At 37.6% G+C, this 14,671-nt stretch overlaps 1 protein-coding gene and 1 pseudogene across 3 annotated transcripts in view; one reads left to right on the top strand and one right to left on the bottom strand.

Moving 5' to 3' along the window:
* PLPP1 (phospholipid phosphatase 1) overlaps positions 1-14,671 on the bottom strand; it is a 93,726-nt gene that overhangs the window by 54,405 nt on the left and 24,650 nt on the right. The window contains exon 2 of one of the 3 annotated variants that reach the window (XM_040622256.1): positions 7,538-7,692. The exons of the other annotated variants lie outside the window; for them this stretch is intronic. Within the exon in view, the coding sequence (XP_040478190.1) occupies positions 7,538-7,692 (155 nt within the window). The remainder of the gene's footprint in view (positions 1-7,537; positions 7,693-14,671) is intronic. 3 annotated transcript variants of the gene reach the window in all.
* On the top strand, positions 11,580-12,732 carry LOC121100674 (annotated as a pseudogene).

Genomic DNA, 14,671 nt, shown 5'->3' with positions numbered 1-14,671 from the left:
GGTGCTGGAAAAATTGCTCAGAGCAACTGACTTAATCAGTACTTTCCATAACAATGTTGACAGGAAACATAGCTCCATATGGGAATAAGTAAACGATAAAACTTTTTTCCAACCTAAGAAACCCACCTCATAATCCTATGTATCTTTAATTCGAATGGCTATTTCCCCCATATTTTAAGATATTTATAATTAGGATATATATTCAGTATAATAGTGTCCATTTTTTTTCCTGAAGCCGTTTTAATGAAGTAGCTCATATTAAAGATGACCTGGAAATACAGTGTGTTTACAAAAAGTTAAGGTTTATTTTCATGGTCATAATTATTATTAAACATAAGCAACAATCTTACCCATTTCATATGTAGTAGTTTTTCATTAATTTTTTCTACCTATATTTTTAAAGCTCTATCTATTCATTTTAGAGAAAGAGCATGCAAGTGAGTGGAGGGAAGGGCAGAGAATAAGGGAGACAAGCAGACCCCCTGCTGGGTGGGGAGCCTACCACGGGGCTCCATCCCAGGACCCTGAGATCACGAGCTGAGCTGAAATCAATAATCAGACACTTAACCAACTGAGCCACCCAGGTGCCTAGTCTAACTATGTTTTTAAAGAATTATGACATACTAAGCACTGTGTTTGGCACTATGGACACAATGGAGGAAAAGAGATCATGGCTACCCTAGTAAACCTTATTGCCTTGTGCCTGTTGGGGTGAATCTGGAAAGAGGCAGCCACAGCACCTATGTTAACATGGCAAGTAGAGCAGTACACTGGAAACTGATAGGAAAGGGTGTCGAGAGAGACTTGACATTCCGTAAAAGCCAACAAACACCAACAGCTTCCTACAGTGGAGGGCATAAACAATACTTATGTATTACCTTAGGGCTTATAAAAATATATTAACCCATCATTCTTTCTTCTTCATGACTAGCAATTTCTTATTACCATCTAAGTAGCTACTCAAAAAAAAAAAAAAAAGTTTGGGCCTCGTTCATCTTCTTTAGGTCACTCTAAAGAAACAGGATTTTTCAAACTGTGTGCCAAAACCCAAGAACTTCAGAAAATCCATATACGCACAATAAATGATCTCCCTCATTCTCTCAAACATTATCATCAAACTTCGCGGATGCAGTATTCTGTAACAATTCAATCCAAAAAAGTTATCCTGTACTGTCTTTTTCCTCAGGCATTACTAAAGGGAGCAAAATAATTTTTAAAAAATTAAATTGAAAGCAATTACAATACCAGAAACAAAGAAAAATGTTTATTCTAAGTTGTGTTTTATCCCTTAAAATTCTGAACATATTCCATTCATAACAGTTGTAGCAAAAATCTTAGGAATAATCAATGCTAGAAAAATCCTGAGCTGAACGCTATGCAAAAGACAAGCATTTTTTGGTTACGTTTACCCACACAACCGTCAAAAGGATAATCCAAAGTACATTATTTTAAATTTTGGCTTAGGAGGCTATTGACATTTCTGGTTTTTGTAATAATAACCTAGAATAACTTCACTAAAACCAGGAACTGGAATAATCCACATCCTAGAGTAAGGGAATTCTTATAGACAAACACTTCAAACAATGGAAGCATAACAGGAATTCAAATAACACAATACTAAAATGAACTTGAAGGGTTTTTGCACATTAAGGTAGGTTTTTATAAATGTTCTATCATGAGGTAATAACTTAATATACAATAGATACTTAAGATGAAGTTCATCACTAACAGCAATAAACTGTGACAAAGACTCTCTTGACCAAATTTTAGTTAGCTTCCTCTAAACTCTGTTCTCAATGAGGCTTCAACCTTGGCCTTCTGTGTTTGTCCTATCCTTGCTGGACCTCCATAGCCCAGCCTTAGCAAGAATCCCCCAATTGTTGATATCTGATCACATTCGATACCTGATCAAGTTCCTTAGTCCCAACTTCTGATGGCTAAATCCTGATATACCCTGAAGAAGAATTCTATTAAGTCAGTTTTCCAAGAATCCCGCTACCCTTGATGTCTTCTCTTAGTGATTTCCATCTCCTGACTTCCACAACCTGCCGCTGGCTATAAATCCCCACTTGTCCCTGCTATATTCAGAGCTGAGCTCCATCTCTTGCTCCTATTGCAATAATCTTGAATAAAGTCTTCCTCAGCATTTTAACAAGTGTTAGCATCATGTTTTCTTTAATAACTGAAACCTTATAAGGGAGAAAACCTCTAATTCCTCAGTCAACTTTGGTTGGTGGACTGAAAGAAGGGGAAAACTAAAACCTCTTCTTAAAATTACTCTCTATCAACCAACATCTGAGTGCTGAATTGTATTCAAGGCACCAAGTCCATAGAGTTAAAGATATAAAAATGTGTCTGTAACAAAGAATTTGACTGGCCTTTGTCTCTGGCTCCTATGAAGAGACTAAATTCTTGGCATTTCCTAACAGGAATACTTTTGTTTTTCATGAACCTGTTAACTCACACCTGAGTTCATGCTGACAAGATGACTCAGGATGGGTATGACCACCAGAAAGATTAGCCATATGATCACGGGGATGGGGTCTGGAGCCCCAGAGAGGGTAAGGGGACTGGAGATTGAGGCTCAGTCAGCCGGCCAATGGTTCAATCAATCATACTTAATCAAATATGAAACAAATGAAACCCCAATAAAAACACCAGACACTTGAAAGCTTGGTGAATACACCAGAGTGCTGGGAGGGTGACAAGCTTTGACAACACGGGGAGAGGGCACAGAAGTTCTGCATTCAGGTTCCCCCCAACTTCCACATTTCGCTTTAAGTGTATCTTCACTTGGCTGGTACTGATTTGGATCCTTTATTAAAAAAAAAAAAAGTGTAATAGGGGTGCCAGGGCAACTCAGTTGGTTGAGTGTCTGACTCCTGATCTCAGTTCAGGTCTCAATCTCAGGATCATGAGTTCAAGCCCTGCATTGGGCTCCACGCTGGGCATGAAGCCTACTTAAACAAAAAAAAAAAAAAAAAAAAAATGTAATTTAAAAATAATACACTTTCCTGAGTTCTCTGGGTCATTCTAGTGAATTGTGAGAGAGTCATGGGAACCTCCAAATTTGTAGTAGGTTGACCAGAAGTGCAGGTGGCCTGGGAACCCTCAAACTTGTGGCTGCCATCTGAAATGAGACCAGTCTTGTAGGGGTAAGGGTTAATGGAAATGCCCTAGGTTTGTAGCCAGTTGGTCAGAAGTATGGGTGCCCTGAGGACCCTCAAACTTACAGTTGACGACTAAAGTGAGGGCAGTCTTTTTGGAAACCGTGACCTTAAACCAGTGGTGGAGTGTGACGCCAATTGTGGGTGGTTAGCATCAGAACTGGATTATAGATAAAATTTCTGTCTTCAAAGAGATAGATATAGGTTTATCAGTAGGTCCACTCAAGACCACAGCCAACCCAGCAAGAACAAGGAGTGGAGTTTTTATTTCGATTTATTGTGCATCTTCAAAATAGCATTATTCACATCTTTTCTTTTGGAACTTTCTTGGAGACAGACAAAACTAAACCCACACACAGAACAGTTAAGCTTCTGGAACAACTATGTGAAAATGGGTATACAGTTTGGACATTTAAGCTTCATGCTTATCAAAATGAAAATGGGATAATTTCTAGTGGGTTTTAAAGTTGTTAAATAGCCTTCCTTGTACAGAACAGTATGTGTTCACAGGAAGAAATAAAATGGAAATGTGTGAGATAAAATGAAGGTAATATCACATAGTAGTAATCAAAGAAAACCACTATTTGTCTTCTCCTTCCCCCTCCCACTTAATATATTAAAAGAGATCTTACCAGGTCAATAAATACCAAAATTATAAAACATATGGGTATCACAATATTTCGTCAATGGGATAAATCATAAACAGTCCCTAAGCCTGAACTAATTTATTTCCAATTTTCTGCTATAAAAAATAATGCTGTAATAAATATACTTATAACTAATTCTCTGCATGAAACTGGTATTATTTCCTTAGGGTAAACTATTTGAAATATGATTTCTAGGTCTAATGATACATTCTTCTTAATACAAATTTATACTCCTGCCAGCTTTGTATATGAATATACTTGTTTTCTATATTTTTTAGATTATTTTATTTTTGAGAGAGAGAGAGCGTGCACGAGTGGGGGGGGAGGGGCAGAGGGAGAAGCAGACTGTCTGCTGAGCAGGGAGCCCCACCTGGGACTCAATCCCAGAACGCTGGGATCGTGACCTGAGCCAAGCGCAGACGATTAACCGACTGAGCCACCCAGGCACCCTATACTTGTTTTCTACACCTGACAAGGTAGGGAGAGCTCTTCCCTTTGCCAATGTAAGAGGCCAAACCATTTTCTCAGTGTTGTTTTAAAATAAACTTTTAAAGAAATCAAATCTTTTTTAAAATATTTTTTGGCAATTTTTTTCTTCCACGGACAACCTTCTGTTCATGCTTTTTGCCCATTTTACTTTGGGGCACTCATCTGTTTCTCACGAACTTATAAGAGTATGTATATATAATATAAACAGTTAAGCTTTTTTCACATATGTCCAAATATATCCCTAGTTTGTCATGATGCAGTTTAGGTCACTGTGAATAATACAATGTCTCTTTAGGAGTTTTATAACTTGGCCACAGAAAATACTCTTTATTAGGTTAACAGTCTATTATTTTAGGCTAAACATTTGTACACTACAAGGTAGTAACACAGAGCAATCAAGACAAAAAAACAAGTACTCACAGTCACTAACAAGACCTAAAAAAAGCAACTACTCACAGTCACTACTCAAGTTAATGTAAAATAACTCATTAAACACAGATAACAGTTTTCTATTCCCAAATCGTATACACTTTAAACTCCAGAAGAAGTGTACTTATTCATTGCAACATAGGGATTTGGGATTTAACACTTACTTTACTTTTACTATCATTACTTCAGAGTTTGCATGCAAGTTAAAGATTTTACCTTTTTCTAGAAATGTAAAAATTTACAAAAGTAAATGTACAAGGAATACGGAGGGAGAAGATACATGAAGCCAAAAGGGAAAGAAAGAAAACTGACGTCAAATAAAAAGTGGATCCTTAAAATCCATAAAGAACCTTAATCCTCAAAACAGAAATCTACATAATTTTCTGAATGTTGCATCTTTTTGGTTAGCTGATGAAGGCTTTTTTTAAAAAAGATGATAGACCTCAAACTGGGGGAAAAAAAAAAAGTCATGGCCTTAAAAATGTTTTATCATCCAGTGGCACCTGGGTAGCTCAGTTGGGCACCCGGCTCTTGATTTCAGCTCAGGTCATGATCTCAGGGGTCTGGGATCGAACCCCCCTTTGGGCTTCTAGCTGGGAATGGAATCTGTTTGAGATTCTCTCTCCCTCTCCCTCTGCCCCTTTCTTTCACTCTTCCTCTAATAAAAAAAAATGTCTTATCATCCAAAATTTTACTACTCAAATGTGTGTGTATTAAGCTACATCAAACGTAAATCACCTTACAGAAAATAAAATTGTCTTCTCTATCTAATGTATGTAAATTATTAAAACAACAAATAAACAAATTTACCCTAGGAATTTGCAAAAATACCCTTATAATAATCCACAAGCTATCTGCACATTTAAGGCCCAGAAACTGGCCAAATACTACTACTTACTGCCATTTTTTAAAAATTTAGCTTTATGGTTGTTAACTTAAATGCTTCTTGATATTTACTAATATCTCAAAATATCTGTTAAAAAATCAGTAAAAAGCAAAATATTAACTAACTCTTCAGGCAGAAGTTTTTTTAAACAGATTTAACAGATTTTCTTAAATTCAAAAATGAGTATCTATTATTTTTATAACTAAACGTTTTGTAGAAAAAGATGAAATATACCAAGCCAAATAACTAAAAGTAACTTCCTGACCTTCAAACAATTGTCTCCTCAAATAGAGGGATAGTTTTAAAAAAACTTTACCTGGTGATAGCTGTCAAAATAACAGCTACTACACACACTTTGCACTTCATACAAGTAGAGTTACAGTAAGACAGTACAGTCTATTTTCATCTAAGCAGCAGTACTATATGCTTTGCTGCACATTGTTTCATCAGCCTGAAGGCTACAATAAAAGTTACCAATTATGGCAGAATTTACTTTTTAGGGAAGAAGTAATTATCTCCATAAACTAAATCCCAGATTTTTCTCCCTTTTTAATGCTATAAAAGTAGTTATGATCAAATTAGAATATGTAGACAATATAGGGGCGCCTGGGTGGCACAGCGGTTAAGCGTCTGCCTTCGGCTCAGGGCGTGATCCCGGCATTATGGGATCGAGCCCCACATCAGGCTCCTCCGCTGGGAGCCTGCTTCTTCCTCTCCCACTCCCCCTGCTGTGTTCCCTCTCTCACTGGCTATCTCTGTCAAATAAATAAATAAAAAATCTTAAAAAAAAAAAAAAGAATACATAGACAATATATGGAAATACTTACTATATCTTGATATATCGCAAAAACCCAGTTCTTTACCTTCACAACATAGTGCTAAAGACCATTCAAAAACAAACAAACAAACAAAACGAAAATCTGCTAGCCAAGAAAAAAAAAAAAAGAACTCAGATATGAAATGGAAAACTAAAGAACTAGCTAGGTTATTATTCTTAGCCACATCAGGGCAAAATAGGCAAAGAAAAGCTAGCCTGTCCTATTGTGGAAATAAGGCTGCTGTGTCTGGTATGACAAAAATTTTTAAGTCAACCATCTAGGGAAGCCAACTGCCAAAAGACAACTGGTCAAAGGAGAAATACAGCATCACCTGCTGCAATCCCAAGACACTCGAGGAGGTAAACCTTTGCTCCTTTTCTTCTATTTCCAACTCACATAAAGAGAAACAGGATAGGGCAAGATTCAGTCATCACAGCCAATGATAAAGAAAGTATTCACAAAACCTCAAGGACCAATCTTAACCCTAATTTGTGAAACTTAACCTAAAAGGAAAGTTTCCAGTTATTTAAAAAAATGAAAACCAACATTATCCTATAAACCAATCAATTATCTAAAGATCAGTACGACTTAAAAAATAATAAATTTTGATGTATTCTGAGGATTTTAGTTTGCATATGTATTTATATTCTTTCTGCTGAGTTGTCTTCTCAATTTTAGTGAATAAATCTATCTCCTTTTTTATGCTTTCAATATTCATTTAAAATATTATAAAATAAGCATAATCTTAGTTTCAGCTCTGCCATAAAATAGCTTACTGGGCTTGACCAAGTGTCGGGGACTAATTTTCTTCACTTATATACAGAAAGGTATTGGTCCAAATGACTTAAATGAACCCTTGCATTGTAAAATAATCATTCTATAGTTCTTCATGATGACATCAAGTTATTTTGCATAACATCCCCCTTTAACTGAAGTTACACTAATGTCCCTAGATTAAAATAGTGGGTATATTCCTCCAGTCATTCACCACATCAACACTGGTGAAGACAGTACTACAGATTTACTCCCACCCCAACTCTATCACTTCATCCATCCTCCAGCACAACAAACCCATCACTACCTACTTATTAATTTACTTACAGAGGAAATGGGTAAACCAAGCCCCACTATGGTGAGGACAGTGGATGTGACGGTACTGTCATGGTACGGATACTGGATGCTGTTGTCTTTACAGAAAAAGCCTCTCTGAAATGGATTTATTTGGCTCAAATTTAGAACAGCCATAGGCAGGCAAGCTGTTGGGGAAGGGAAAAAAGATACACATGGTTAAATTCAATTCACTTCATTAGGAAGTAAACTCTACTGAATGGGATGCAAATCTTAACCATATTTGGTCCTTTCTGAAAAGGATCAATACTCCAAATACCCAAGAGTAGAGATAAAGGAAACCATGCAGCATTAGCTTGTCCATACCAGCCCCAACTTTATCAAGTATAAATGCTCTTGCTTGCGTTGACCTCTGTTTTTAAAGATAGTCAATAAAAGAAATACCCAGAGAAGAGAGGAAAAATTGGCCCATAGAAAAATAAAGTTGAAAAAACAGGAAGGTTTTGTATTTTACATTTGGTAACTAGTTTATTTTTAACTGAATTGCTTGATATTTTAAATACATTAAAGAAAAAAAGGGGAAACTGTAAATACATTTAATCATCAATAACATCGTAACAGCCAAAAATACTCAAGGAGGAGAAAAACTTTTGTTTCACATTAAAAAGTAAATTAACAGGCTTAGGAAAAAACAGAAACCGTAAGTATATTTGATAATAAAAACAAAAAGAAACTATCCCTTTTTTCACCAAAGATAAATTTAAAATGATTTTTATTAGCCCTGCAGTGCTCCAAATCACTTGAGCCAATTATACAGGAATAATATCCACTTCAAATTTTTCACCCAAGTAAAATGAAAGACCAAAGAGAACTTAAATAACTTAAATGAGTAGCTTTGTAGTATGTTCAATTTTACCATGTTTTTACGCTTTGTTTTTTACAATTCAAACATGCTAGCATCTACTCACTATATGCTCAGTACTAGGGCCACACAGAGGGAGACAAACTAGTATAAAACAGACACTAGGTTCAAGAGCCTAAACCTTACTTGTAGAAACAGAATGTATATTGGAGGAAATTGTTAAAATGTAATACCAAGATAGATATTTGGGGGGGTGGGTGATGAAATTGTTCTGTATCTTGATTGTGATGGTTACCCATAACTCTAAGGATTTGTCAAAACTCCCAGAATGTACATCAAATAAGTGAATTTTACTGTATGTAAATTTACAAAGAAATACCATAAAAAAGACAGAAAGTTTGACTAATTTCGAAAATGGTATAAAAGGTTCTATAGGAATTCAGAGGTCAACGTGAACTAGAGTAATCAGAAAAGACTATTTTTAAAAAGACAACCGAATTGAACCTGTAACAGCAGGTAAACCACAGGCAATAGGGAGGGGCTCAGGGAGAGCATTTAGTGGTATAAGGAAACAAGGTCAGCATGAGGTCGCACTAACAAGAGCACAGAGGGAATGAGCAAGGGGTTTTCAAGGTACATAACATTTTAGAGCCAACGTGTACTGCGTGCTCACACATGCCAGGCGCTGGGCTACACAGATTAACTCCATCCTTACCTATAACCTTGCTGGTAATACCCCTTCTCTCATTTTTCACATACAGTTATTATGAGGCTTAGACAAATGTGGACCCTTATTGAAACGAATAAGGAGTAAAACCAGGATTCCAACATAGGCTGTTTCCAGTGTCAGTGTATATATGGCCTCCCATGGAGGCAAGTGATCTGGATAAATTAAGAGGTGAGAACTGTAACAAGAAGATGAGACTGGGAGGTGGGAAACCGGTAGTTGGAAAAAGCTTGTTCAGTATAAAATACATATTATGTTCATAAAGAAAACTCAAAGTTAATGGAACAAAACGTTCTTTGCTAAGGATAACTCTGAATTGTCTTCAATTCTGTGGTTTGTAATGGGAGGAAAAGGGCTTAAGACTTCACGTTTAATAAAAAGAATTACATATTTAACATACTGGTCTAAAAAAGGACTTTTCCTGTAGGAAATAAAGTATCACTGCCCTCTTTGCTCTCTCAGGATCAGCAACAGGGTAAGATAAGGGAGCTAGAAATCAACTCAAAAACAAAACAAAACAAAACAAAACAAAAACGGTAGGAAGGAGACCATTTCATATAGCCTTGAAATAATGCAGTAATTAAACGGTAAGTAGTGTGTTAACAGTGAAGACAGAAGAGAATGCATGAAGGAGTGTCCTGAATATAGAAGTGACTCAACTTCATGCCTGATCACAAGTGCTGAGGCAGACCTGCCCGTGGCAATTCAGGGTTTGGCAAGAGAACGGTGGGCCCACTGACAGAAATGTGAAGCTGGGAGTGGGACGTGGTTTACGGTGGAAGAAAATTAGTTTAGTGTTGAAAGTATTGCCTTTGGGGTGATCTGTTAACTTCTTAAATGCTCAGCCTCATCTCTAACTCTTCTCCATGCAGCCCTTAAGACTCCAATCACACTGAACCATTTGCTGTTGCCTTTTCATAGTATGTTTTCAAAACCCTACATGCTTTCATATATGTTCAGTCTTCTACTGGGAATACTTGCCCTCTCATTTCCCCTTCAGTCCAAGGCAGGCACACCCTATGTATCAGTCCCATGGCAACTTATACGCACATCTATCGCGCTGTATTTTATACTGCCTGTGACATTCTGTCACCAACTTGAAGGCAAAGACTCTATCATTCTCATATTCTTTGCACCAGGCACACACACAGTTGCCTCTGAATAAAAAGACACGAAACAGCTATAATGGGTAACGATCAGAAGTAGGGAGGATACCAAAGATACTGGCATTAGAGGTGGTAACTTAAGCCAGGGAAATGCAACAGTTCAGAAACAGCCTAAAATCAAAACTAACAGAAATAAAACAATCAGCTAATGACTTAATATCTATAGTGAAATCATGAACAGGGACTATAGGAGAGAAATGAAGAGAGGATGACTACATGCTCTAAAGGGCAGGGGTTGTGTCCGTTTTGTTTAGCAGCACACAATGGCCATACTTGCAAAAGAACGAACAACAGAGAAATAGGGCTATGTGACACAAAAGCCAAGAGAAGTAGCTCAGAGTAACAAGTCTGTATCTGGGCAAAGGTAGGATGTCAAATACTAAGACATCAAGGAGAGTGAGAACTGAGTAGTCTCTGAAGAGAAAGGGATTTTGGTAACCACCCTTTTATTATAATATTATACCATCTCCACTAACAGAACAGTATCTTTATGAAGAAACTTCAATAATGAACTTCAATACTAGATTGTCATTGTCTAAGCATGAATATCTTTCTTCAAGTTAAATATATCACAATTATTTCCTCTATTGCTCATACACTTTATATATACGTATGTATACAAGCACATCCCTATGACCTGAACTCTGGGGCCCCCAGAAGTCTTATTTTGGAGCTCTAACCTCCAATTTTATCATATTTGGAGGCAGGTCTTTTAGGAGGTAATTAGGGTTAAATGAGGTTATAAATCTAATAACTTAAACCAGTAGGACTGGTCTCGTAAGAAGAGGAAAACAAAGATATCTCTCTCTCTCTCTATGTACATGCACCAAGGAAAGGCCATGACAAGATATAGGAAAATGCAGCTATCTATAGGCCAGGAAGAGAGTCGTTACCTGAAACAAATCATGGTAGCATCCTGATACCAGAATTCCAGCCTCCAGAAATTAAAAAATAAAATTCTGTTGTTTAAGCCACCCAGTCTATGGCATACTGTTACAGCAACCCAAGAAGACTAAGACAGATAAATACACACACACACACACACACACACACACACAGGGGCAAATCTAACCCCCCAGAGTAAACAAATACCTCTATTTTAAAAAGCAAAGGAATGGAGTGGTTGGGTGATGAACACTGGGGAGGGCAAGTGTTGTCATGAGCACTGTGTATTGTGTAAAACCAATGAATCACAGACCTGTACCCCTGAAACAAATAGTACACTATATGTTAATAATTTTTTAAAGAAAGGAAAAAAAAGAAAAATATATTCTCTGCTATAGAGATTATTTTCAATAGCAATTTTTTGGGATAGTAATGGAGAGTACTGTGTCCAAGTCAGTATTATAGGAAGATGCTTCCTGAAATAAACCCTTTCACAGAATAGGTATGTCCTTATATAAAGGATATAGAAACTATTTTTGACCCTAATCATAATTCTAGGGTATTTTTTTCTTAATTAAAATTTCCATATGAGAAGTCACTTTTTAAAAGTTCTTGCTAAGAACACTTATTAGCTACTGTATGTCTGCTCTTAGTGCATCCCTTCTAAGACATACTGAGGAAGACAGATAAATGAATACCTCGATAGATATATATGCTTCCTATATTCTCCTTCGATAAAGTGATAATTGAAATCTCTCCCATATTAGATATAGTACATTCATCCTTAAAGACATGGTATTGCAAAATATCCCAAAAGAATAAATGGAATTAATCTCAAATGCATCTTAAAGAGAAACTAATGTCAATTTTTAGTATGTAGGAGCACCAGGTTTTTCAGGGCTCTTTGCAAGGGGACTTGGCATGAAGTTGTACCAAACCAGCAGCTGCAGTTGCACCATCCTGTCTTCAGCTTCAGGATGCTTCCCAGGGCCAAAAATGCTCTAAGTTGTCTTCAAGATCAAAGCATGCAGCAAGGGATGCCTAGGTGGCTCAGTCGGTTAAGAGTCCACCTTCAGCCCAGGTCATGATCACAGAGTCCTGGGATCCAGCCCACATCAGGCTCCCTGCTCAGTGGGGAACCTGCTTCTCCCTCTGCCTGCAGCTCCTGCTTGTGCACGCGCACATGCTCTCTCTCTCTGACAAATAAAATCTTAAAACAAAAACAAAGCATGCAGCAAGCAATGGCAATGCAGAGCCACCAGAACCGGACACCTGACTTCCATGACAAATATGGTAATGCTATATTAGGAGTGGAGCCACTTTCTGTGTTGCTGTATGTGCATATGCAGCAACACAAACTGGAACAGAATGAATCTTGTCCCCTGTTGGCAGTATCACCCCAAAGAAATGGAGAAATCAGTAATCATCCCAGCTGGTGTAATACTGAATTGTTTCAAAACCAACTCATAATTGATGTCAAGTAAAAGCACTGTGCACCCATTAAAATAGGTCATGACTGAAGAAATAAAGCACACCTGAAACCTTAAAAAAATAGGTTGAAGCAATAGTTTTTAAAAAGTGCTAAATGGGGCGCCTGGGTGGCACAGCGGTTAAGCGTTTGCCTTCGGCTCAGGGCGTGATCCCGGCGTTATGGGATCGAGCCCCACATCAGGCTCCTCTGCTGTGAGCCTGCTTCTTCCTCTCCCACTCCCCCTGCTTGTGTTCCCTCTCTCGCTGGCTGTCTCTATCTCTGTCGAATAAATAAATAAAATCTTTAAAAAAAAAAAATAAATAAAAAGCGCTAAATTTATGAAAAGAATGAAATAAAAATCTAGACATTATCAAAGTGATTAAATGGACTTCAGTATCTACTACCTCCCCCTATTTTCTCAAAAGACCCTATTTCAGACATCTAAGTAAATATTATGCTATCCAGGGAAATTCAAATCCCTTGAAAATCTCCACCTCTTATTCATTCAGACATTTCAATTCCTATTATCTGGCAGCCATAGTGCCAGGGGAGCGGGGAGGAAAAAAGACTGGAAGGGGAGACAAATGAATAAGAACTCACCAAAAAAATGTTTAATAAAAGAGATAGTGCTACAGGAAAGTAACAGCTATAATTACAAGCAAAAGTGAAGCTTAGGGGCGCCTGGGCGGCACAGCGGTTAAGCGTCTGCCTTCGGCTCAGGGCGTGATCCCGGCGTTATGGGATCGAGTCCCACATCGGGCTCCTCCGCTATGAGCCTGCTTCTTCCTCTCCCACTCCCCCTGCTTGTGTTCCCTCTCTCGCTGGCTGTCTGTCAAATAAATAAATAAAATCCTTAAAAAAAAAAAAAAAAAGTGAAGCTTAGAGTTATTTAGACAATGCAGCATTCAGGACCCCAGCAGGAAACAGCACCCTTAAACTGGGTAATTTAAGAACAGCTTAATAAAGGATTATTTGCAAGATAAGGATGATGGTCAGAGTTAAGAGACAGTACAACCTCCTGAAGCTGCTACCGCACCTACGCCTGAAAAGTACAAAGAGGGCAGCTTCATAAGAACTATAACCTCTAGAAAAGTCAACAAGACATGAAGTGGCAGGAGGAAGCCAGAAGAATAAACACAGCAACCCTACTCTCCTCCTGCCAATATTTCCCATTGTCCAAACACATCTAGAAGTCAAAGGGCAAAGTCAGCCTCCTTGCACTGAGGGCAAAGAAGTCAATGACGAGAACAGGTCCACAGAAGGAAATGCAATACATCCCAGAACCAAGTATCAGGACAAGGTAAAACCAGTTAGGGTCTCTGGAATAGACAATAACTGTAAGTGGATAACTAGAGAGAGCTTCATAAACGGACTGACAGAATCTATACTGAAACTATCTATTAGGAACTTTGGATTTTATTCTGTGGGTAACAGGAGACACACAATCCAGTCTGTGTTTTAGCAGGGGGAAAAACTCTGAGAAGAGCCACATAAAGGAAAAAGCAGTGTAAAGTTAGAATACAGGGAAAGTCCAGATCCAAGAAATACAAGCGTGTATGAGAGATGCTGAGGGCCTGAAATAGAGAAGTAACAACAGGAATAGAAGAAACAGATTCTAAAAATGTTTAGGAGAGAACTATGGGCCATGTCTCTCGATATGTATACGTAGATATGTGTCTTTCTCTTACACACACACACACACACACACACACCTACTGACCTACATTCAGCCTCCAGTATCTCTCCAGAATACATTTTCCACTTTTCCTTTGAGTAGATGACTATCTGTTAGCATTCCTTCCACAATCCTGCTTACGATAAGTACTTCAAGGAATATTTGTTGAATGAATAAATTAACAAGTGAATAAACAAGTGAGCAAAATACTCTGAGGCACATAAAACTTTTGTAACCATAAACTTAGGTTTTCAAACGTTTTAAGTAACTTATTTTGGAAAGAAAAATTTAAACAAATAAAATCAAGAAAAGACCCAAAAACAAAAACAGAAAACGAATTAACAATCTGAAGCTCAAGAACATGCTAGGGAAGCACTTCCA

The sequence above is a fragment of the Ursus maritimus genome, unplaced genomic scaffold (assembly GCF_017311325.1).
Source record: "Ursus maritimus isolate PB19 unplaced genomic scaffold, ASM1731132v1 scaffold_5, whole genome shotgun sequence".
Classification (NCBI taxonomy): domain Eukaryota; kingdom Metazoa; phylum Chordata; class Mammalia; order Carnivora; family Ursidae; genus Ursus; species Ursus maritimus.
Note: the sequence above shows the minus strand (reverse complement) of the source record. Positions and strands in the feature narration are given on the sequence as shown.